Genomic DNA, 25,041 nt, shown 5'->3' on the forward strand with positions numbered 1-25,041 from the left:
GCTTTATTTCTCCTTTCTTTAAGATTTCCTCCCCACACTTTTTTTAGTTCTCTATCCCTTTTTCTTGCGGGGATGAAAGGGAAGTCTGTAGACAGTATTGTACCTCGTTGGTCAGAGGTACATTTCTAGTCTTCCGGTATTTTAGACAATGAGTGAAAAGGAATAACTGATAAGGACTTTGCAATTTTATATAGTTTCACTGTGTGTTGTTAATTCTTGGCACAATTAAGTAAGCATCTTCGACTTCCTGTATTTCCGTTCTGGCAATTTCGCTCTGGTTCATGTCTTCAGGCCTCCTTGCCAACACAAAATGCTAGAAGCCAGACGAGGCCCTGGTTGATTGAGATACAGTCCCTTTAAAAAAGTGACTTACTAGCAGGTAAGCAAATTTAGTTGCTTGGATATGGATTGCCTGTAAATCGAACTGTTTGTATTTAAGGACGTCAAACCTGCCAGAATAACCACGAATTCTTAAGGCGGACCCACCTGTAATAAATAGAAATCCACGCCTCGCTATGGTTTTTTGGGGGAAGTTTAGGGAGAATTCGAAACCGTTCCTAAAGGCGGACTGGTCTGGGAGTCTTCATATCCCCCAAATATACGCACTTGATAGCAGAATTCTCAACAACGAATAAGACAGGGAAAGAGTCCTTAGAAGCTGGTCTTTGGAATGAAAAAAAATGTTCAATTTTTCCAAATACGGATCGCAGGAGTCTACAGTCAGCCATTTATAGCAACTCCGGGTATCCAGTTTACAAGACCATAAACCCTCCCCAGCATTTATCTAGAGAAATAAAAACCCTGGAATGGTGTTTTAAAATTAAGTTGTGTTCAGCTCGCTCCAGATCCCAGTTCGGTGACTGTTCTGCTCCCCAGAACTCAAATATTTGAAGCCACTTTCTAAGGGAATTTATCTCCTTCTCCCCACCCCCACACCTTCTCGCCTTCCTCTTCAACTTGAAGGGGCAGAAAAGGTTAATAAGTTAAAGAACTGTTCTGTTCCGGATTACTTAAGTATCATGCTTCTATGAAGCTGTGATCGAATAAGAATGGGTGGAAAGAGGAATGAAGCACTTCAGGGCATATGAAATCAGGGTGGGGTTGCGACGGAGGGACCCGCGTGGATTCATACTTTTATTGAAACCAGAACTCCTGGTTTCTCCTGAAACTGTGGGACAGTTACTTTGCCTCCCTGGTAAAAGTGATGTGTTGGTGTTTTGATACCGCAAAACTTTGCAGGATTGAGAGCTGAAAGTGTGGCCAACACCTTGGATATTCCTCAACAGCCCTTGATATTCCAAAAGGTTTGATCCACTGAGGACCTGAAGGGGTTTCACCTATGGAATAGGCTCCGGCACCAGCAAGGAACAAAACATCTCACCTGCTGAGACCTCTCTATTGAAAAGAGTCCTGTAGGGGCCTTCTGGAGATGCATTCTTGTTCCTTATTTCTGTAATGAGCCCGACTTAAATAACATACTTTCTTCCTTTCGTTCTTTATTGTTTTGCGGCCTGCCTCCCAGTTTCCCTGTTTTTTTATTACATTGGGCACCGTCCGGGCACAGCTTCCCGCTGAAATCTGCTGTTGAGCGAGTGAGCAACCCTTTTGCCCTCTCTCGCAAGGACATAAACTCTACAAACGTGCTTCACTTGCCCTGGATCGAACCTGTTGTGCCAGTTGTTTTATGGTACAGTATATATCCTAAGCTGTTTCATTCCATCAAACACTTTGTGCATTTTCTAGCCTAATGTATATACTCTCTCTCTGCGTGTGTGTCTCCTTTCACAGTTCACACGCTGAATTCTATTTAATTGTACAGGATTCTTTCTCTCTCTGTCTCTCTCACACACTTCCCTGAACATTTCTTTTCTCCCCCCCCCCTTTCTTTTAAAATATCTCCCTCGCCCTCCCCCATGCCTGACTTCAGTTTCCAGGGAGTCGGCTTGGGAGAAGAGATGCCAGACTAAACAGTCTCTGATTTTGCCGCCGCCATCATAGTCGGTCATTTTGCCGCCATCATAGCTGGTTATTTCAATTTTGTTTACTGGAGACGCCCCAAAAGTGCCGGGTTAATTTTTGTTTAATGGCTGGAGATGAGGGGGGCACGAAGTGCCAGCTTCGTTGGGTTAGGTTCCGTGTTTGTTTGGGGTGTTGTGCTCCCTCCCTCCCTCCCCCCCACTACCCCCACCCCTCAAGGTCTAGTATGAGTGGACACGTCCCCGCCTTCTCAAATCCGTCGCGCTTCCTCGCTGCGCCTTTGATCCCGGAGGAGAAGGAAGCGCGCGCGGTGGAGGAATGTGCGGCGGCGGCGGCTCGGCCTGAACTTGGCGCTAGCCGCGCCTCGCCGCTGCAGGCTTGGGAAACGGGTTGCGCGGTGGGGAGAGAGAGAGAGAGAGAGAGAGAGAGAAGGAAGAGCGGCGGTGTCAGGCGGAGGTGTTCCGTCTAATAACTCCAGCCGTAAACTCTCCCCGTTTAAATTACTTCCATCATAAATCAGTGCGCAAATGGCGAGCGAGCGCAAAGACTTGGGGCTGGAGACCTGCTGAGAACCACGTGGGTGTGGAGTTTCTGTGTGTGTGTGTGTGTGTGTTTTCTACTCCCAGACGGCTCCCCCCTCCCTCTCCCAGCCATCGCCTTCCTCGAGGATTCCGGATTAACAAAGAAGTTGTTGGAAATGGGTTTGGAGCGAGAATGGTGCGTCGCTGCACGAGGCTAGGCGAGAGCAGCTGGGAGAATGGGAAAGTCCTGGCTCGCCTGCCCGCTCGCTTCCATCTATGCCAGGCAGAAATGGGCAGAGGGAGAAAAAGGCAGGCGAGGACTTACTTTCGTTTTCTTCTACCCCCCCCCCGACTCCCAGTGGTGCACTATGGTAATTTTAGACCCGGGACAATGGTTTTATTACTCCCCACCCACCCACCCCCCGCCGTTTAGAATGATGGCCGTGTGAATTGCCACACTTAGTCTAATACGTGGTAAGCGCGCCCTGCTGCCTCGAGGAGCCCTAAGTGGGGCCCCTGAACATCCGTCCATCAAATTCTGCCCCATGGTACCACCCTTCCTCTCCACCCTCCACAGAGCAACCCTGCAACCTAAACGCGTAAAGAGCTCTGTTGACCAGAGGCAAGGAAACGGAACAGCTGGCGGCTGGGAAAGTGGCAACGCGGACTTGGAAGTAAGGTGTCTTGGGACAGTTTAGCTGCTGCAACCCCAGAAGTTAATCACGTGCCAGTGGGGGCTTCTCCCTTGAGTAAAGTGGTTTTCTCCGTCGCTGCGATGGGCGCTGTGTATACTTTGAGGATCCAGAGCGAGCCTAAACACGTGTATATGGAAGTGAGTGTAGCGGCTAAATCAATTAAGCTGGCAGTCTACTAAATGTTTATTTAGGAGTAAATCTGGATTAGTTGAATGGGATTGAAGAAGGTAGCTTTACAAGAGCATGTTTACTGAGGAGGAAGTGCCACTCTAGTCGATGGGGCTTTTTCCCCAGGGGACAATGCACAGGATTACAGCCTTAATACCGCGTCTGGAGGATTGGGTTCTCCAGAGGCTGCGAGTCCAGTCGCACTTACCTGAAAGAAAGTTCTGTTCACGGGCCTTAATTTCGAGTAGACCCATTTAAGATCAGAAGTAGACAAACTTCTAGGGAAAGTTGCGATCCGGTGCTTCCTTTATCTGGGGAATAAGCAGCCTTGAGCAAGTGAGATCTCCTGCCGTAAATAACAGATGCGGAAGTCCACACTTAGAAGTAAAGCCTATTGCTTGCAGTGCAGCTTATGAGTAAGCGGGCGTCGCTTTTCTTAAGGAACATTTGGATCGGGGCAGACAAGCTGCGTATCACCATTGCGGGCTTGTGTACCTGAACCCGAAGCGGGCTTACTCCGAAGTAAACAACGGAAGTAAGCCCTGAAGCCTCCCATTGGTACTCCTTTCCTCTCTGACTGTAATTTGGGCCTAAAAGTCGAAATGTGGAAGGCATCTATTGTCCAAGGAAAGGTTTGTTGTTTCGTAGAATCATAGAACGGTAGAGTTGGAAGGGATCCCGAGGGTCATCCAGTCCAACCTCCTGACTCTTTTGCCCCACGTGGGACTCGAACCCACGATCCTATTTGTTTGTTTTCAGAAGAGGGCGGGGCCTGGAAGGACCCCTGTTTCCTCGGTGCTCGTCCGCTCCTGGCCCGGAGTAGTAGCACGTCAGGCCGATCCTCTTTGGCAGGAGGCGTCGCCACGCGGCCAGCAGGCAGTCTCGCCTGGGCAAGACGCGCGTAAAATATCGCCGAGAGGAGGAGAAGGAGAACGAAGTGGGGGAAAGTCAAGGCTAATTAAATTCTGCAAACGGCTCTCATTAGTATGCATGACACACCGGCTTTCACGTTGATCTTTCTGGGCGGATCAATACCCCGCAGCATAAATGGGGGGGGGGTGTCGCCTGGGGGTGACCTTTCCCTCTCGCCCTCCTGTCGCCCAGCTGGCCCCAATGCCACCCCCTCTGGGGTCTTCATCTCCCCACCACCGATACAGCCCCGCTTCAGCCCCACGACTTCTCGGGTGGAGAAGGGAAGGGGCAACAAAATCAAGCGAGAGAGGAAGAAGGTGCAAGAGGAAGAACAGCTCTGAGCAGGTGTCATCCTTGCCAGAGCGCCCCGCAAACCACCCCGCACGCAGCAGCCATTCTGGCACGCCCAGATCCCGAGCACGTGCCCTCCGAAGGGGCGAATTCCCTTGGGATCTGAAAGGGAACCGCCTAGGCCCACAAGGCAAGCCACCTCCCCAAGGCCCTTGCTTCTCTTGCCAGGGTACCCTGCCTGGGTGCTGCTGGAAATCCTCATTTTCCACGGGGCAAGTGGAGGGGACCCTGGAGTTTTGCACCCCAGGACAAGATGTCTGGGTTGGAGGGAGCCGGAGGAGATTCCTTGTGGGAAGAGGGGCCGTGGAGAGAGAGAGAATTATGTTGCTGAATTATAGTTGTAGCGCTCTGAAAAATGCAGGGTGCCATCTTCGCTGAGTTGGCGGCTGTTCTTTGGATGACCTCATAAGCCAGTCGTCCCTCACAGGGTTGTTGTTGTGGGGGAGGGGGCACTCCTACTGTACGCTGTCCTGACCTACTTGGAGGGAGGGTAGGATCTTGTCTACGTACCTAAACAATCAGCTTACTCTGAACACGACTTTGAGCTGCCTCGACTCCTGTTCCCTCACATCTATCTGCGTTTTGCTGCCTTGGAACACCCAACACCATTTAATTATGGAGTTTATAATTATAGACCATTTTGCAAGACGTCGTCGAAGCGGGGACAGCGCCAACCTCAATGTCCTGGTCGCGTGTTTAGGATCGGGTTGGTAATGGACCCCGGTGTCTTACCATGGGTGGCGGATTGAAATTCGACTCCCTGATCAAACACTGCACATTTTAAATATGCCCACCGCACCCTAGTAACCGAAAGACACCTCCCCTAATCTTCAACCCAGGAAACAATCTATATATTTTATCGATATATTTATAGGGAGATATTTCTTATCTCACTGTAGACGGATGAACAGATCACCCTATATAGTATATAAAATTATTATTTACTTATCTCCTGTGAGCTCATGTGTGTGCATGAGACCGATTCCTTGTCGCTTCTGAGAGCCATAAATTGTCGTTGCTACCAATGCTACCAATGCACTCAGTCGGTGATGGAGAAAGGTCTCGCCAGTCACAGGTTTTCTGCTTGGAGTAGGGGTGGCAGAGAGAATCGGAGTCGGCCCGGTTCCCAGGCAGGAGCACCTCCAAAGGAAATAACCGGGGCCAAGGCGTTTTGTTTTGGCTTTTCCTCTCTATACTTGTGAGGCCTTTGAAGTGTCTCTCTCTCTCTCTCTCTCTCTCTCTCTCACACACACACACCAGTCTTCCTTCTCTAGCCCTTTTCCTGCTGTGGGCGGGGAAAACCGACCCCGTCTTTTGGGATATAGCCTTCGGCTTGCATATGAAGCGTTAAAAGCGTATTTACTGCATATTTACTCAGAAGCAAATGCTATTATTTTAAAGAAGACCGACTCCCAAGTGCGGACAGAACTGCCGCCCTGGAATCGAAACGGAGCAAGTTGCTCCACTGTCTTCCCTCTCCCACATCCCCCTGGCCCAGCCTTGCAAAGCCAAACGCCCCTCTCCCCTGCCCACCAGATACAGTATGTTGCATTTTCCGTTTGTGCAGCACCTTGGCTAAGCTCCCTCCCTCCCTACCTAGGGGTTGTGTTCCTTTGCAACCTACTTGCTAAAAAGCCCCTCTGGTTTCCAGGGGAGTTTTCTTTCCAGTTAAGTCTCAGGTTGCAGGCTGAAGTATACTTTTAATGAAGCGGAGTTTTTGGAAATCCCTTGGCAAGTATCTTCCAGTTCAGCCTCCTCTCCGAACGTCTTGTGCGCAAGCCCTTGCGAGTCTTTCCAAAGGGGCTTGCGGAGGAGAACGTCCTGGAGGGTTCGCTCTCTGGAGCGCGATTCGAGGCGCGTCTCCTCGGAAGCAAGTCCCGCTGGGAAAAGTGTAGTGGCTGGAGCGGGTTTTCGTGCCTTGACGTCGTAGCAGGAAGGAAAGCACTTTCCTCCAAAGAACCACTGAATAACAGCCCGATCCTATGCACCCTATCTCCTTCAGTGTTTAATATCAGTGGGATTTGCTCGCAGGTAGGCGTGCCGAGGATTGCAGTCTTTAACCGAGCGAAGGAAGCCTTAAGAGAGAAGCTGCGTTAAAGCTGTTCGCCGACGTCCACTTACTTGGGAGTCAACCCCCTTCATTGCTGAGGATAGCGTTGCTGTCCACTCCGGCTGACCTTGACCTCCATTTATCCTTCGCCTCTCCGTGGCTGGGCAGGGGGCAACCTCCGTCCCGAGCATCAGCGGGGAACCGACCATTAAGTAAGGTGTCCCCGGCGGGGCCCCGTCCATACAAAGCGAAGCACTTTCAAGTCCCATTGGTAACAGTGAGGCGCGTGTTGCAAAGTATCTCGATTTTCGGCTGGATCGTGCCCAACTTCCGGAGGGAAAGCTTCTGAGCAGGACAGCCCAGGAACGACCAAGCGAGCAGTCCTTTCCCCTCCAAAAAGCAAGAGGAGGTTTTCTTCGACTGGCTTGAAAGGAGAGAGGTCGAGGGTGCTTCTTTGGTGGAACTCGGTCCCGCCGAAATCCACCTTCCCAAGTCAGTGTACTCAATAGCAGAAATGGATTCCCCGCAACTGATAAATTCTCCTTCCCCTTATTGAAAAGGAGGCTGGCTTGGACCCCCTTCGACGAGTTTGTCTTTAAGGTTTTCGAAGCCTGCCACCCTCTACACACTTGCTGGTGAGGGAACGGTTCCCGATGGACACAAAGGCACTCCCTCCCGAGGAAACGCACGCGGGATTGCGCTGGAAGAGAAAATGTTAAACTAGATTGTTTCAAATCAGGCCATTTAAAACTGGGATTCCGCAAATCGGTTTAAGTTATCACTGTGCCTGCTCGCCAGTTCAGGTCTGGCAAGGCGGGTAAAGTCCTCTGTCCTTCGTACCTTCCTGAGAAGTTCACATACACAAACACTCACACAAACCACACACCCCTCACTGTTTTTAATCGAGCTGCCTTTCCACACACAGTTCTGTGGGGCTGCTGTGGTTTAGCAACCGGTTTCCACTACATCGGTAACGCGCGCGCCGGTTCTTCAGGTTCCCTTTTACAGATGAGAGCGCAAAGTGCCACTACTAGTCCCCATTCAACTACTTAAGTTGGTATTGCATACTTACAACTTACATAGTTTGACACTGCCGCATATTTACTCCTAGCACGCAAGAGCACATCGTACTAGTTGTAGCACTGCTGGGTAATGGAACACGGCGGCTGCTAGTCTAGTTAAATGTTGTTGCAATCATCACAAATCATAATTAGGAAACATAAACGAAACCAAAGGCGGGGGAAATCTTGGCAGAATCAAAGCTGAAAGACAGACTCAAACCTGGGCGATTGGGGAGAGCTGGAATAGAAGGGGAAAAGGGGAAAGTGTAATAATAATAATAATAATAATAATAATAATAATAATAATGTATTTCTAGTCATTTCTGGATATGCATATCCGTTTGACGACTCTGGGTCTGCAATTTTTGTAAGGATTTAGCCCTGATCTCTACCGATGTATACTCGAAAGTAAGTCTCGTTGAATCCAAGGAGACCATTTCGCAAGAGTCTGAAGGGATGGGCAACTTTCGGGGTTTCTAGCCGGACACGGTGGAGGGGGGGCTGCCTCTCTCCCTCCACCAGCTTTTTTACGCAGCTGGCTTGTATTATTTATAGTGCGTTCTATTACATACATCCTAGACCTATGTTCTCTCATGCATTATACAGGAGAGATGAGTATTGTAGCCCACTTTCGTCTAATTAAGACGAGCGTTCGCCGTGTATCTGTATCTGTAAACCTCCATCTCCTGGGCAGGTCTCTATTTCGCCTCGCCATCCGTTTCTAAAGCTGCCTGGGTTCCCTCCCCGTCCAAGATGCCGAGTCTTTGTGGGTGCTGCCTGGCAAGATTAGGGCGATGGTGGCAGCCAAGGCCAGCTCAAGTTCAAGTTGAAGGCTAGCCTAGGGGAAGGGGTGGGGGTGGGGAGAGAAGAGTCCCTCTCCCTGTCTTGCCCATGGGCCTGAAAGGAAGAGAAGGCTGCTGATGACAGGCAGGGACCCGGACCACTTCGTGGAGAGCGCAGTGCCCGGGCGCGCCCGAGGCTTCGCTGTTTTTTCAACCCAGCATTGCCTGCAGGTGTGGGTGGGTGCCGCGGTGGGACCGGAGGGACATCGGGGAGGCTGGGGAACGGGCGAGGACCACAAAACTGCGGCGTGTCATTTGTTGATGTGGGTTGGCCGTGATGGAGGGCGACTCGGACGGACGGCGCTTGCTTCCTCTGGGGAAAGGAGAGCCGAGGAACCCGCAAGCCTAAGGCCAGCAGCACCGCCGTCTCTGGCCCGAGCCTCTTCCGGAGGGATCGAAGGGATCTTTCTCGCTGACCCTTCAGCCGGGGATCCAGGAGTCCCCCTTCCTCCAGGTTCTGGGAGACACAAAAAACCAGGAACAAAGCCGTGGTCAGAAACAGAAAAGGAGAGAGCAGAGACGTTCCCAGTCTTTCCCCTGCGTTCAACTTTAAATCAAGACTTAATCTGGTGGAGGCCATTGAATGGCGGGAGGGAGCGGGCGCTGAACAACGGATTCCTCTCTCTCTCTCTCTCTCTCTCTCTCTCTCACACACACACACACACACACACACGCAGCCAATTTCAATCCAGTGCTCTTTGGGGCCTCTCTTGCCATTCTTCCGACCGTGCCCTGCTGTAGTTTCCCAGCCAGCGAGATCTCTCTCTCCCAGGGATCAGCGCCATATGCTAATTCCTTTAATAAAATTGGGCTGGGTTTCTCTCTCTCTCTCTCTCTGGCCTAATATTATTAAGGGAGGAAAATGAGATTTTAACAGCCATTTGATTACTTCGGGGCTTTTACATTATGCAGCGGAGAATGACTGAATGAATGAATGACTACGAAGGAAGAGACCGCTCCAAGTTGGGGAGAAAAGGAAGCGTGCCAGGTTGTGTTTTTTGGACCGCAGCAAAAAAAAAAAAAAAAAAAAAAAAAAAAAAAAAAAAAATTGCTCCCTCAAGGGCATCCTCTTCCAGGACCAAGCGCGAATCTATCGTCCCTGTTCCCCCCGCACCAAACATCAGGCGAAAAGCTTGCCCCCAAAATGAAATTTTACTCGGAAATAGGTCCTACTGTGCTTAGCGGGACTTGCTCTCGAGGAGGTGGGCCTAGGACTGCAGTCCAAGGCTCTTCTCTTCCCTGCCAAAGAGGGATAGTGTTGCTAACATAAATTCCAAACAGGGTGGGGGGTTTGGATGGAATGCAATGAAAACAAGCGACTCGGCTGGAGAGGCAAATGTATCGTTTGAGCGGTTTTTGGCTGGCGCTGCGGAGTTTTGTGAGAGGAGTGCCAGGAGCACACTTGCACGGGGCTTGGAAAAAGGGGGGAAGGATGCGTGCCTCTTTTGGGTGCCCAGGTGGCTGGCACTGGATTTTGGGCAAATGCCAGGCTTTCGAAGGTTTTTTTGTAGGCTTCACAGTTCAATTCCACGTCCTGGTTACTAGAAAGTGGCTCATAAAATCAAAGCATGTCCAAAGCACTGATTCTGGGTTGAAGTCAAGAGGATGGAGGAGAATCTACAATCTTGCAGACAAGCAAAAGTTAATTTAGGTCATCATTCTTAATTATATACCTATTTACTCATGTAGAATATTATTTTAAATTATACACACATACACCAACAAACACACATGCACACTGGTAAATTTGGGGTGGGGAGAATAATTTTGTTAAAGCCATATCCAGCAAATTACACAGCCCCTAAAATTTTTGTTTTCTTAAACATTGCATCTTTAACACATACTGTCACACCAAAATCATGGTTGTACTGTTCCCCAGCACTACAAAGAAAAAAAAGGGGGGAATACTGCTTTTTTAAAGCCTATCTGATTCATCTCTTTTTTCCTCATCTTTGGTGGATGGGGAAAATATATATTGGTACAGATAAATGTGCAAAATAAAAAGCATAAGAACTATTCTAAACAAGGGAAGAAGTGTTTCCAACTTTTAAGGAATCCAGATTTTATGGAGAAGGATTTGGGATCTACTCCTAGATTTAAAAATAAATAAATTGTAAAGCATGTGAACAGTGCTTAAAAAAGAAACTTAACATAAGTACCAAAAAAATCCAGATTAAAAATGGGACCTTTCATAAAAGTAAAAAAGAAGGATAAGGGCAAACTACAAGCAATAAAGGTTTTGACAGTCTATAAGGGTAGAAAATTGCCTTGAAATATAGGAGACTGGCAGAATTTGGAAGACTTTTGTTTTTCATAGGGAAAAAGGTGAAACATATGCTTAATTCTTCCACTGAAATGGCCCTTAAAACTACTAATCTTTGACAAGATCCAGCCCTAGAGTTGCAAAGCCCTGTGTAGTTAAATTCCACACATATTTACCCACTAATGTCTTCAATTACAGTAAATTTACTCCAAGGTAAAAATGCACAGGAGTGCAGGCTAGGAGTATCATTCTTGGTATGATATTGGCTTTGCAAACCCAGTATATTAAGATAGGATGTAGATTTGTTTTAAATACTTAAACTAATAAAACTTAAGTTTTTGTATAAGTTGTACCCTCATGTGATTTTAATCACATATCTAAAACATTTTGCAGCGTATAGCGAATCTGGCCTTTCTTAAGGCACACTCTAATCAACATAAGAAAACCTTTGACATACCAAGAAAGAAAGGAAAGAAAGAGGGAGGGGAATGTCAGTCACTGCAGTTTCAACACATTTTATTATATTTCTGTATGCATTACTCTCAAAAAAAAAAAAACATATCACAAGAAATGATGAAACCACATGAACTTTCAAATAAAAAAATTCTGAAACAGTTTATGCTCACAATTGTACATATTTATAGTTAAGAAACATTCTTTATAAATACTGTTTCCTCTGTAGCAAGTTAATACCATAATTTAATTACAAATGGATAAATATGGCAACAGCTATTTACACAAGGAAGGGTGTTATTACGGAAAAAAAATCCCTAACGGCACTACGTTTATTTCCCCCTCCCCACAAACTTCCAAACAGGAACTAACAAATAGAACTTGCAAAATGCACTAAAACATCACATGTAAATCCAGCTAACAGAAAATACATTCACAAGCATTGGAAGAGGAGGAGGAATCAATCTGGGTTTGTTTCGAAGAACGGCATGGAGACTTTGGCACGTGTGTTTTTTTGTTTGTTTGTTTTAAAATCTTTCCAGTCTATAGCTGAATGAAGTTTACAATCAAAGTTGCCTCTTTTTTTTTAAAAAAAGGAACACAATATTCAATACCACAATTACAAAAGAAACCATTTTGCTTCCACTTTACTTTCCCCCCTTTCCCTTTAAAAATGGGTGAATTTAAAAAAGAGAGAAGGAAAGAGAAAGAGAAGGTGGGGGAGCTAACAAGAGAGAGAGGACAGGAGGCAGTGAGAGAGCGAGAGAGCATCACTTCTGGGGGGGGAGAGAGAGAGAGAGAGAGAGAGCGCGGGGCGGGAGGGAAGAACCAAATCCATAGTTCACAAAGTGGACCAATTTCTATACACCGAGAAAACTTTATGATTACCACCTCCTTGGCGGAAGGAGCGAAGACTCCTCTATGTACACAGAGAGTCCGAGGGGGATGGAGGCGGTGGTTGGGGGCCGGCTGGTCCCAGGACCGACGGGTCCTCCCTCCTTGTGTCTGATCTTTTGTTCCCAAGGCGCTGGAGGCAGGAGGGGCGGCAGGGGTCCCCCCCTCGCCGGCAGAACTGAATGTCCGCAAGGCTCAGGAGGCAGCGGGTGTCCCGTGGCGGGTAGAACCGCTTGGGCTGCTTTTAATCCTTCCTTTTCTTTCTTTTTCTTTCTCTTTCTTTCTTTCTTTCAAAAGATTTTATTTTCTCTCTCTCTTTCTCTCCCTTCTGCTGCTTCAAGATGTCCCAGTCCAAACAAAAGGGGGCGGCGGGGTGGAGAAAGAGAGAGAGGGAAGGCGGAGAGCGACTTCGACGGCGGCTTCCTTCCTTCCTTCCTTCCTGCTTTCCTTCCTTCATTTTCGAGGCATCTGGCTGGAGCGGCGGCGGCGGCGGCGGGGCCAGGAGGCCTCTTCAGACGTACCACTCGTTGAAGTTGGACGTGAGGCCGCCGTGGCTGGCGCTGGCTCCGCCGCTGCCCGCTCCTCCTCCGCCGCCGCTGCCCCCTCCGCCGCCGCCCGAGCTGCCCCCGCCGCCGCCTCCTCCTCCCGCTCCGCCGTTGCTGCTCCGGTGCACCGCCGAGACTGCGGCCGCAGCGGCGGCGGCAGCAGCAGCCGCGGCGGCCGCTGCAGAGGACAGGTTGCTGGCGGCTGTGCTTTGGGTCTCTGCGCTGGGGGACACCAAGCCCGGCGGAGTGGACGACTCGTAGCCGGAGCTGGCCGCGGGCGACGACTCGGAGCCTTGCGGGGAGGATTCGTGGACCTGCCGGGCCAACAGCGAGAAAGCAAACTAAGCAACTTGCGTTGAAAGGACACAGAAAAGGCTCCCAGATCTCTCCCACCCGTTTCCTTTCCTTCAAGACGCGCAATAAGGCTCAGCAGCGCCGCCGACCCTTCCCCCAGTGCTGAAATCCTACATTTAGTAAGGTTGCATAAATCCCCCTGAGTTACTAGCAGATCAGGAAGCTGGGTTGGAGCCCAAAAGGTTCCTCTCTTCCGGCTATACACAACATTTTCTTTGGAATTTGGTTTGAAGCATGTTTATTGGGAAACCACTCCGGTTTGAGCGGGACTTGCTTCCCAATAACTCCGCAGCCTGGGGCTACAGGAACAGTGAAACTCTCCCCCGTCCTGTGTGTGGCCCCGTCCTCTGCACCCCCTTCCCAGGCCCTGTCGCGCTTCTCCGGCTTACCTTCATGTGTTTCCGCAGGGAGCTGGGGTGGGTGTAGGATTTGTCGCACATCTTGCAGAGATAGGGCTTGTCCGAAGTGTGGACGTGCATGTGCTTCTTTCGGTCGCTGCTGTTGGCGAAGCGTCGGTCGCAGCCCTCGAATTCGCACTGGAAGGGCTTCTCGCCTGCAAAGGAGGAGAAGGGGGAAAGGCCAATTCGGCGTAAGCGCGTGCGAACGAGTCGCCCGGCGGGCTTCTGTTCCAACCCACTTAGCAGCTAAAAAGCGACCTTTTACCAAGAACTATACAGTAAAACAAACAGTGCGTGGCTGTGAGATCTTGGAAGAAACTTGAACATCCTCGGGGGTTTTTTTGGTCAGCTAAAGGAAAGCGACCTCCTTTTCGTATGTGCCTCTTTTCATCGGCATCTGATCTTTAAATGTTCATCTGAGAATTCCGCAGGAGCTCAGTCGAATTTAGGATGTGAGGGAAATGAGTTGGGTGAGTTGTGCACGTGATTACGCAGCTTCGGAAAGAAATACCGGGCCAGGGTCCCAGCTAATACAAGGAAAACAGGGGAATTCAAGAAAGTCCTCAGATATGTGGTCCTTGTTTTTAAAAGCGCGATTCCCCAAGGAACCCAATAAAGAGATTTGTGTGTCTCTTTCGGGATACGTGTTTCTTTTGTTTTCATTCCCACTGGTGTTTCATTTAAAAGCCAGGCCAAGGAGCCTTTTCCAGTTCGTGCATTTAAAAACAGCCACCGGACCAGAACCAAACCCCCTCCCCCAGTTTAAACAGCGTCAAGCCGCAAACGACCCCAGATCTGAGCAGGCTACTGTAGTATTTTTCTCCCCTTTCATGCTAGGACATTGGAAGTCAGTTCTCTAAATATCCGCTGGGGATGATGGGGGGGGGGCGAAGAGGGCGAGAGAAACCGAAGCAAAAAACACATCCACAACCCTCCCTTGGAATTTTCCTAGAGCTTCTTCGCCCCTTCGCCAGATTTCCGAGCAATTTGTAGGTGTGAGAACTCAAACACAGCCACCGCCGGATCCTTCCCCCGCCCTTGAAATCGGAGGTGGGAGAGACGCGCAATTTAACGCGAAATTCCATTAGCACCTAAATTGTTCCTTAAAGACATCCGCTCAGAGCCCCCCCTCCCCGCAAAACGCGGCCATCTCCATGCAAATCAACGTCTCGGATTTGCTAAACCTTGTTAAAGCCCGTCTCGCACCTAAACCCGTTCTTAGCACTTCAGCAACACAACCAGAAAGGCTCACAGAGCTTTGCTCCTTTCTCTCAGTCAACACTGATGCCCGGAAATTGCTCAAATATTTGCTGGTCTTCTTTTTTTTCCCGGGGCGGGGTAGGGTGCGGAACCCCAAAAATAAAAATAAAAACGCTCCAGTAGAAATCTGGCCGGCTGAAGTAGAATTATCTAGGAGCCTGGGAAACGCAGTTGTTTGATTCCACTACCTGGACTCACACGATTTCTATCACCCAGAAACGCGGCCTCCTTTCTCACCCATTAGTTCTCATCTTGGGGTGGCAGCGTTAGGAGCGGGGGGGGGAAAATCCTACCCCCGGAAGTTTATCAACCTTAAATCCTCTGTTGTTTATTACATGTTGCTTTAACAAAAATAATAAACTAGTGGAAAACCGCCTTCCGGCGCCCCAAGTCAGACTTTCAAAACACTTTTGCAAATGAGAAAATTTTATGGTCCCGCCTCACTCCATTTCCATTTAATGGAAAGCAGTCCCTGAAAAGCGCGGTGAAATGACCAGGGGGGCGGAGAAAGGAAAAGAGCTCCCCACTCCCTCTGAAGGGTAGTTTTTCTAGAATATAGGTCTAAAATACAAAATGTAAAATTCAGCTCTGTTTTAGATTCCTACCATCACATTTATAAAATGGCACAACTATGCCTTTTTAAACTACCCACTTATTTACCCATTTTCTGGAAACGCGGCGTTCATTGCAGGAGCACCTCAGACCTGAATATATTTGGAAATGAAGCCGGTGGATTTCAAAGGAAGAGATTTCCTAGTCAGCTGCTCAGCTTTACAGATTTCCTTAAAAGTAGACCATGCCGACAGGAACAACACTCGCTTCTCTTCAGGATTAACCTGTAAGGTCCCTTCGTATATTTCCAGTTATCTGCTCGGGCGGTTTTTGCTTCTTTGAAGGGAGCCGTCCCACTCTGAAGGAGTGACTCCCTTGGCAACTCTGACTGATGCCAATGTATTTTACTTTCCTCTAAGTATCTGATCCCATTGCATTTCCCCTAAGTATCCCGAGGAGCCCGGCCCAGTTCAGGCAGCCTTAAGAGAAGGGAGACATTTGGAAGCAGTTTTATTTTACTTTTTACGTGTTTATTTTTTACGACCAAATAAAGCATCACTTCCTTTAAAGGGTTTGGACAAAATTAAACACCTTTCCGAGTAAGCAGATTCGTGTGCGGGAGCATGCAGGGGGAGGTTTCTGGGGAAAGGACTCTCCTGCTTTGCATTTGTGTCGCAAAGCCCCCTTCCCTTCCCCACAGTCTCACACCCACCAACCACCCTTTCCGACCCGGCAAAGAGCGTGAAATCCCTCGTGGACTGACCTGTGTGCGTCCTTTTGTGGATCTTGAGGTTCTCGGAGCGCGCGAAGACCTTCCCGCAGCCGGGGAAGGGGCACGGGAAGGGCTTCTCGCCCGTGTGCACGCGGATGTGGTTGACCAGCTTGTACTTGGCCTTGAAGGGCTTCCCTTCGCGGGGACACTCCTCCCAGAAGCAGATGTGATTGCTCTGCTCGGGCCCGCCGACGTGCTCCACGGAGACGTGAGTGACCAGCTCGTGCATGGTGCTGAAAGTTTTGTTGCAGCTCTTCTTGGGGCTGCTCAGCTGCTCGGGGTCGATCCACTTGCAGATGAGCTCCTGCTTGATGCACTGCTGGCGCATGTAGCGGAAGAAGGCCCCCGGGTGGTGGTGGTGATGGTGGTGGTGCGGGTGGGCATGGTGCGGGTGGGCATGGTGCGGGTGGTGCGCGTGGTGCGCCGCCATGTTCATGCCCATGTTCATGTTCATGGGCCCGTACTGGCCGTGCAGCTGCGCCGCCGAGTAAGGGTCCGCGCGCGGGCTGGACACCTGGCGGTACTGGTCCGAGCGGCCGAAGACTTCTCCGGGCAAGCCCAGGCGCATCTGCCCGTTGAGCACGTTGGGCGAGCCCGGCGCGCCGTGCTGCTCGCCGATGCCCGGGAACAGCAGGTGGCTCTGCGCCTCGGCGTGCGGGTGGTGCAGGCTGCCCGTGGCCGCCGCCGCCGCCGCCGCGGCCCCGAAGAGCCCGTGCTGGCCGCCGCCGGCCGCCGCCGCCGCGTCGCCGAAGCCCCGGCTCCGAAACAAGAAGTCCCGGGGGGAGTTGAAGGGCGGCGCGGAGTAGGAGCCCACATGCGCCGCGTGCGGGTAAGCGGGAGCCTGCGAGCTGAAGGCCGAGCCCTGGCCCGGAGACAGCTCGTGCGCCGCCGCCGCCGCCGCCGCCGCGTTGAGCTTGAAGGCGCCCAGGTGAGCCGCCGCCGCCGCCGCCGCCGAGTCCACGAAGCTGTTCTGCAGGCTCAGCTCGCGCTCCTGCATCTCGGCCGCCGACGGAGGAGGAGGGTGCCGGGCGAAGGAGCCCACGCCCAGCGCCGGGAACTGCGGCCCCGCATCCAGAAGCATGCCGCCCAGGAGCCCCCGGGGGCGAGGGTCCGAGCGAGGGGCTCTCTGTCTTCTCGCTCTTCCTTCTTCTTCTGCCTCTTCTGCTGTTGCCGCTGCGCGAGCGGGAGAAAGAGCGGCGCGCCGACGACGAGAGTTCAGGCGCAGGCGGCCAGCCGAAGGGTATTAAAGCAGCTGAGGCGAGGGCGGGCGGGCAGCTCTGAGGGAAGAAGGCACAGAGAGGGGAGCGGGCGGAGGGGAGGGAGGGAGAGAGAGGGAGCCGAGGAGGGAGGGAAGAGGAGAGGGGCGGTGGGGGGGAGAGGGAGGGACGCAGAGGGGACTCGCCTTTCCCTGAGAAGGGGGGGGGAGAAATGGGGGGGGGAGAGCTACCCACAACAACAACAACAACAACAGTACCACACACACACAAGCCCGCTGGCGAAGAGATGTCACAGCGCCACAGCCACACCGACAGCCTCACTCTCTCTCTCTCACAAACAGGCGAGGAGATATATAGGCACACTCCCTCTTGCGCGCGCGCTCACGCACACGCCGGGGCGCGCGCGAGTGGCCGGCTCTCCGCTCGCGCGCTACGCACCCTCTCCGCTCAGAAAACAAACACACGGTTCTCCGCTGCGCTACTACCCCGCCCCGCTGCCCCCCTCCCCGCCTTCTCCAGCCCCTCCTCTCAAATATTCGGGTTCCCCCCTCTTCTAACTACCCCTTGTTGCTGTTTTCTAATATATATCTATAAAACACACATATGTGTGTGTATATAGATATATTATTCCCGTTCTTCTTCTTCTTCTCCTCCGCTGCCGCTGCCGCCACCTCCTCCGCCTCCCGCTCTGCCCGCCATTCGGGTCCGCCTCACGGGCTCCAAAGTTGCCGCCGCCGCCGCCGCCGCTGTTCTCCTCACGAGAGGGAGGAATCGGGCGCCTCTTCCCTCGCCACAACCTCGCTCGCTTTAAGTTGGGGAGGAGGAGGAGGAGGGGACGAGATTGAGGTGGGGAGAGGAGGGGAGGGGGAGAGATGCGGATTTGTAAAAGAAAAAAAAGAGAGCGCGAGAGAGGCAGCCCAGAACAATAACACAGGCGGAGGGGCGGAGGGGGGAGTGGAGCGCCCAAGGTCCGTCCCTCAGCCCGGGCGCGGGTCCCACTCAGGCACCGCCGCCAGCGCCCGCCATGGAGATGCTCCAGCCGTGAGATGCGGTCCTTCCTCCTCCTCCTCCTCTTTTTTGGCGGGGGGGGGTCGGTCCTCCTCCCTGGGCGCTGGCCGGCTTCTCCCTCTGCTCGCCTCTCGCCTCCGTCTGCTGGTTGCGGTGGGCGCCGCTGCTGTGGCTGCTTTTTATCCCCCCCTCCTCGCCACCCCCTTCTCTTCCTCCTCCTCCTCCTCCCAGCCTCTCCCGCTAGTTCCTAGGCTGGACTGGCAGCTCCTCTCCCACCGCCCCCTTTAACAGCAGCCAGGCCGATCTCCTGGCGCCGTCTCATTGGTCGGCCCGGCCCCATCAATCCAAGCCTTCCCCCCAAGGCGGGCTAATAGCCACTCGCGCGTCCCCTGGTCCGACCCGCCTCCCCTCCCCTCCGCTCCCCCTCCCCTCCGCTCCCGCCCCGGGCAGAGGCGAGAGAGGGGCAGCGCTCGGATCATAGGGCAGCCAGAGGGTGGGTTGGGGGAGGGGGGCGCGGTGGGGAGGGGGGCGGGATCGGTTCCCAACGAGATCCAGTTTACCTCTCGGGTGCGTTTCCCGCGGGGAAACCAGACCAAAAGGACCCTTTGGGGTGGCGAGAGAGCGAGAAAGAGAGAGCAAGGCATGGGTTTTTTTGTTTTGTTTTTTAAGAGAGAGATTGGGCGAGGGGGTGTCAAAGGAGAGGGAAACCACAGCAGATGAGAATATCTGGGATGGAGAATATCTGCGTGTGCGTTTTGTGAAAGATTCCGAGCGAAGGTGCCATTCAGATCCGCTAAAAACCGACGGGAGTTTCCCTCCCATCGATTCCAACAGGATATGGACTTCGCTGGGAGGCTGCTGACACGGGTGTAAATAGAGATGTCTCGGAGTAGTGTAAAAGAAAAGAGCGGGTTAGTGGGCGGTTGTCAGGAGGGGGCATGGGAGCGAGCTGCATAGCGGGGAAGGGGTGTTGAAAAAAGCAACAACCCGTGATTGCAACCTTTTGCCGCTGCGTTTGTGTGTGTTTGTAACAAAGCACATCGCAAAGCCTCACGAACGGAAATTTGCAAACTAGATTCTAAGATTGCTAACTGAAAATACACATTACACACTCCTGCCAGGACAGATCTGTTTCCTGAATGAGCTTGTTTAGATTAAAAAAAAATAAAAAACCACCCAAAGCTGCAATCCGAAGCAAATTTGCTGAGGAAATAAAAAGGGCAGTATCCAGAAATATTTCCCCGTCTTTTTAGGAAAAATAACGGCGGCCTTTCTTTTTCCCATTTAGGAATACAAATGATCTCTGTGGTCTTATGAGAATGGAAACTAGAAAAGGAAATGGGGTTGCTCCTGGGTTGGGGGTGTGTTCTATTCCCCCCCCCCCTTAGGCCATATTAGCATAAGACAAAACCTTTTTACGCTTTCTGCTGTATTCTTTTGCACCTGCACAGGCCCATTTTGAAACCGATATTGCGTCCTTGTAGGGGAAGGAAGGAAGGAAGGAGATACAGGTACAGAGAGCTATTTAGATGTACCACGCACATACATAATGCGCACATATAAATAGTACATCACCCATGATTTCCTTCCTTGATTAAATTACATTTTTATTTTGGCACGAAGATGCATTTTAGTCCATTGAAAATGCTGCATGAACGGACTCTATTCTTTCTAGCTTCCTGGTATAGCTTTAGGAGTGGATCTAGGCGCTGAAAGAGCCGTTTTTTGCTGTTCTCAGAACGAGCGTGAGCCTTGCACACCTCACGGCTCTTCCTTCCTCCAAATCGCAAACTGTCTCCATCCCTTCCTTGTCCGCAGCCCTCGGCCAGCTCCCTCAGTGCCCCTTGCCAGCTTGCAGGATGGAGGTGGTGGGGCGCTTCTCTCTCTACCCCCCCCCCCGCCCTTCTCTTGACCCAAACAGCCTGCGTTTCTCTCGGCCTGACTTTCCAACACACCCACCCACCTACCTATTTCTCTCCAGGGTTTGAACGATGGCAAAGAGAAGCGGAGCTAAAAAGGTCCCCCGCACCTTCCGACACCCAGAGACCTTGGAGGAGCAAGATAAACACCACGGAGCCTTGCGCGCAGTTCCTTTAGGCCCTGGTCTAAGGCGCGTCCGCCTGTAAATCCCATCGGCTTTATGGTGGAACACTTTCAAGGAACTGTGACAAGGTTCCTAGAATATTTTTCGACAGAAGGGGGAAATGTCTCTCTCTCTCTCTCTCTCTCTCTCTCTCACACACACACACACACACACAAAATCCATGGCTAAAACAGTTTTTGAATGTAGCCTCAAGTCTCATTCACACATCCACCCACCCACACGTTTCTTTCTCTCGCCTTTCCTTTCTCTCAGATCCCTCCCCCGCTGTCTAACGGCCTCGGCGGCTTGTTCAGGACACTTTTGGGAGGTAAATTCGTAAATTCCGGCCGGAGTCCCCCGCAGGCTGGACGCCGCTTTTCTTTCAAACTTTCCCATTTCTCCCCTCCCGGTAGGAAACAGAGGAGCTGATCCAAGTTCAAAGCTAGATCGCCGTCCTTCCACCCCCTCCCCAGAAGTGCTTTATTTCTCTCCAAACAGCAAAAAAAAAAAGAAAAGCCTCCTTTTCTCCCCCCCCCCACCAATGTCACGGGGGTGAGAAGGAAAGGAAGGGAGTGGGGGAGAAGAGGAGCCAAGAAAGAAACCTGCCGTCCCTTTCATGGGCCATTGGCCGGAGTACAGCCTTTAAAGCTCATTCTTTGCGAGGGAAGAAAGCGGCCAGCAGTCAAAATCCCTTCGGGAAGTGGGTTAGCAGGGCGAAGGGAAGGAGAGAAGGGATCGGATTCCTCCTCAGCCAGAGTAGCTTTCTTGGGGGGCCCGGCCTACAGCCTGCTAGATACGTGACCGGTCTGTCACCATCGCCACCAGCTCTTGGGGAAACATGGCCCCCTGGTCTGTAAGTTTCCTTCCACGCTTATGCCGTTTTCTTTTTGCTTTCTCCAAGCCTAGAACGAAGGAAAGGCAGCTTCACTCAGCGTCGCTCGCTGTCTTCGTTATTTTGCAATGATCTGGGCTTCTGAGCTACCGTCCCCCTGCAAATGGCATCTGGGGGTGTGTGGGGTGGGGAACTCCACGGTATCCGTTTATCTCTAGTGCTGCGCCTTTGCTTGGGTCTCCTTGATGGAGCATATTTAGCTGTGGCTTGGCTTTCCTTTGACCCGAGGACAGGGCTGTCTCTGTGTAGGTGACTGTATAAGAATTATATTTGCAAAGGGAAGCTTGCTTCGACACAAATCCCATTGACTTCAGCTCCCCCAGCCAAAATGCGTCTAGAATCCAGCCTCCCCGTGTAGCCCGATCCTATGCACGTTTACTTCGGAGGTCCCACTGTGCTCAGTCAAATTTACTGGCAAAATTATGCACCTCTGATTCAGCTTGAGTCGAAAATACTTTCGAGCGAAGTCAATGGGATTTACTCCCAAGCAAACAGGCAGAAGCCAACCAAGCGCAATGAGTTCTGAAACTGCATGCACCCTGACTTAGGAGTTAATATGCAAGTGATTTAGCATCTTACTCCCGAGTAAGTATGCGTAGGGTCAGGTTGTTCCGTCCCTTGATTTCAAGCTATGAATGGTTTTTCACCCCTACTGAAATCAAACTTTGGCTGGATCTGATCCAATACGGTTGTTGGGCTTCTATGCTTCCTTTACTTCTTACTGAAATCAGTTAGATTTGTTTCCTAGCAAATATGGTGCTGGCTTCTGGTGGTGTTGTTGCTGTTGTTGTTAAATTGTACAAGACAGAAATGTGTGCAGAAGAGGGGTCTGATTTCTCCTGTAAAATCCAAATCTTAACAGAGAAATCCTGTCAGGCCCAGCCTCCTCTGCTTCACCCGAAAAGACTGGGAGGTGGACAAGCTCTCTTCGGTGGCTCCTCACTTGCCCACGATTGTTGTCTGTATCACAGACACTCGTAAATTCAACAGGCTCATCAACAGGATATTAAGTTGCAGGTCACCTTTGATATCCCCTCGCTCAGCCACTTCTAGGCCATTCGACCTCTGACCTCTGAAGACGGCATGTGCTGCTGGAGCTGGAAGAGCAGGGGGCAGAGAGCCTCCTTCTGTAAAGGACATGTTGGAATAAGTTTTCTTTTTTCTTTTCTTTTTTGTAAACGCTTTGTCAGGTTTTAGTCTACAAGAAGCCAAATATACAAGCAAAGTGGGAAGTCAATGAAAGTCTCAGCCAAAGTTGTAACTTTTAAATGCCTGGGTTTTTTTGGTTTTGGTTTTTTTTAAAAAAAACAACAGCAACCCAGGCTCACTACAACGCCTAGGGTGTCCACAGAGAAATACAGCGAAATGCCCTCCCACTATTAAAATTTATTATTCTCCGCCTTGGCCGGCGGTTTCAGTGTTATGCAGCAGCGGTGGGTTTTGGGAAGAGAGGAGTCTCAAGGAAGATAAGGCCTGCTTTGTGTTGGTTTTGCTAAGACCCGCATAATCCGCAAGACAAACCTCTCTGCCTGGTGCGTGTGTTTTAACCGCGGGCCACGATCCCGGCAAAAGTAACCATTCATTTCAATGGGAGAGAGTTGAATCAGTGCTGAACTCCGCCTTTGAAACAGAAGACATGTGGAATGAATGGAATGAATGCTCCATTTTAGCAAAATCGAACTTAGGTGGTTCTTTGTTTTTTTGTTTGCTTGTTTTTGTTTGCTTGTCTTTTGGTCGCTAGTTTTGGATTTATTATTTCCATATTTTTTTTTAGAGGACGCTTCACTGAGGACTTTGCTCCATTTACCTTGCCCTATCCTTTTTCGGCTCCTCTCGGTTTCAATGGGAGGCTGCCGCTGCGGGTTAGGGGAAGCAGGGCAAGTTGTCCGTAAGTAAAGCGCTCTCCTTTCCCGCTCTCGAGCGAATATGTAATACACTTTCTGCTGTCATTCATAAATAACGGGGCCATATGGGAACCATATTGCTTATACAAGGCCAGCCGTCAAAGTGTCACCGTTTGATTTATCGGAACAGCTTCTTCCAATCGTTGACCGTGGGGGGAAAAATAGAGGGAACCGGAAGGATGCGCCTATATAGGCTTATAGATACACATGTGTATCCGCACACACGTATTGAATTTCTCCCTCGTTTTCCCTCCTAAAAGTAGATGTGCACACTACGCATTATTTTAAAAGGGGGGGGGGAGGGAGGAACTATGGGATAGCGAGACTATCAGAAATAGCATTATCAACTCATCAATGGCCCTCCCGTACCCCCTTGAGCGTGACAGCTTTGTTTCGGTTCTCTAAGGCTGCAGTCCTTTAGACACTTGCCGATGATGAGCAAGACCCACTGAATAGAGGGGGAATTATTTCTCAGTAAACGTGAAGTAGTAGATCAAGCAGTTGTTGCTATATGATCGCATCAGCTTTATAATGCACTTTTAAAAAAAAGTGATTAAAAGCTGATCAATATGGCGCAGTTCCTTCCAGTAGCTGAGAATGATGGCACTGCAGTTTGGCTGCTAATTTTGGAAGATGCAGTTTAGGGAATCTCAGCTTTTAGTCTCCCACTTTATCTCCCTTTACCTGAGAGTAAGCCCCGTTCAACTCCATTCCACCCGTCGTGAGTAGAGGCTGTGTAGGACTGTTAACTGGGTAAGTCCACCATGCCAGTGCAACTTACTTCCAGGCAAACGTGCATAGGAGTTGTGCTGCCCGAGGATCTTCTAAAATAGTTTCCAAACCGAGCAAGCTTCCAAGCACATTTACACAGAACTAAATTCCATCGGGTTCAGTGGAAGTTATGATATGTTTACAAACGTTTGCAGTCTCAGTGTTGTAATTTCCCCAGCCAAAGGAAAAATCGTTATTAATCAAATAACATAGAAACAGAAAACCACTAAAGTACTCGGGACCTGCAGGAAGGGCCAAAAGTCCATAGTCCAGCCTCCAACATCTCGCCATGACAGGGCTCCGAAAGACTCCCTATCTGAAACCCTGGAGAGCACCTGCTGGTTCGTGTTTTAGGCAATATCGAGTTACATGAACCGATTATCTGACCCTGTGTAAGGCAACTTCTTCTGTTTAAGTTGGTGTGCTTGTGATTTCTCTAAAAGCCTTCGCATTTCTATACTCCATAAAATGTCCTCAGATCTCTGGTTCCACGTCAGCATTCGGAGGCAATGTAGGGGGACAAAAGGAAAGGAGCGGGATGACGTTCCCCACGGGTAAATCATCCAGATGGTTGATATCTGTCATAGGACATTTTATATATACATATACCAACCATCCGAAATACTTATTATATGCCCTCCTTTATGTCATCCCACTTCCCAAGTATGTAAGGAAGATCACAAGCCTATGCATGTTTACATGGAAGTCTCGCGGGTTTAAATGGGGCTTACTTCTAAGTAAGTGCATGCAGGATTGCAGCCTTGATCTTGAAACTTGGCTGCGTATGCCCGCCAGACTAAAGCAGGACATTCCCCACAACATACATTGGTAATTTTAGTGTGCAATCCTACACCCAATTACCTGGGAGTAAGCCCCATTGAACGGAATAGCACGTCCTTCTGAGCAGAGTTGTGGACATGTATAGGCTTGCACTCTTGTTGGTGATGTTGCTTTGTTTTTATTTAACAAAATTCCCACCGCTTGGTTGTAACAGGACCTCTAAGCGGTTTCCAAAAAATAAAAAGGAACATTAAAATTGTCGATAAAAGACATGAGTTAGAGTCATTTGTTTGGTGTGGATCTATGCACTGGCGAAGG

At 50.5% G+C, this 25,041-nt stretch overlaps 1 protein-coding gene and 1 long non-coding RNA gene across 2 annotated transcripts in view; one reads left to right on the top strand and one right to left on the bottom strand.

Annotated features, from left to right (window-relative positions):
* Positions 1-25,041, top strand: part of LOC309530204 — a 155,237-nt gene that overhangs the window by 24,835 nt on the left and 105,361 nt on the right. The window lies entirely within an intron of this gene.
* ZIC2 (Zic family member 2) lies at positions 11,332-17,298 on the bottom strand. The gene is made up of 3 exons (XM_082221372.1): positions 16,060-17,298; positions 13,476-13,639; positions 11,332-13,046 (listed from the first exon to the last, which is right to left on the bottom strand). The coding sequence occupies exons 1-3, from the start codon at positions 17,147-17,149 to the stop codon at positions 12,699-12,701; spliced, it is 1,602 nt and encodes a 533-aa protein (XP_082077498.1). The 5' UTR covers positions 17,150-17,298; the 3' UTR covers positions 11,332-12,698.

This window comes from Podarcis vaucheri, assembly GCF_965113315.1.
Source record: "Podarcis vaucheri genome assembly, chromosome: 4".
Classification (NCBI taxonomy): Eukaryota; Metazoa; Chordata; class Lepidosauria; order Squamata; family Lacertidae; genus Podarcis; species Podarcis vaucheri.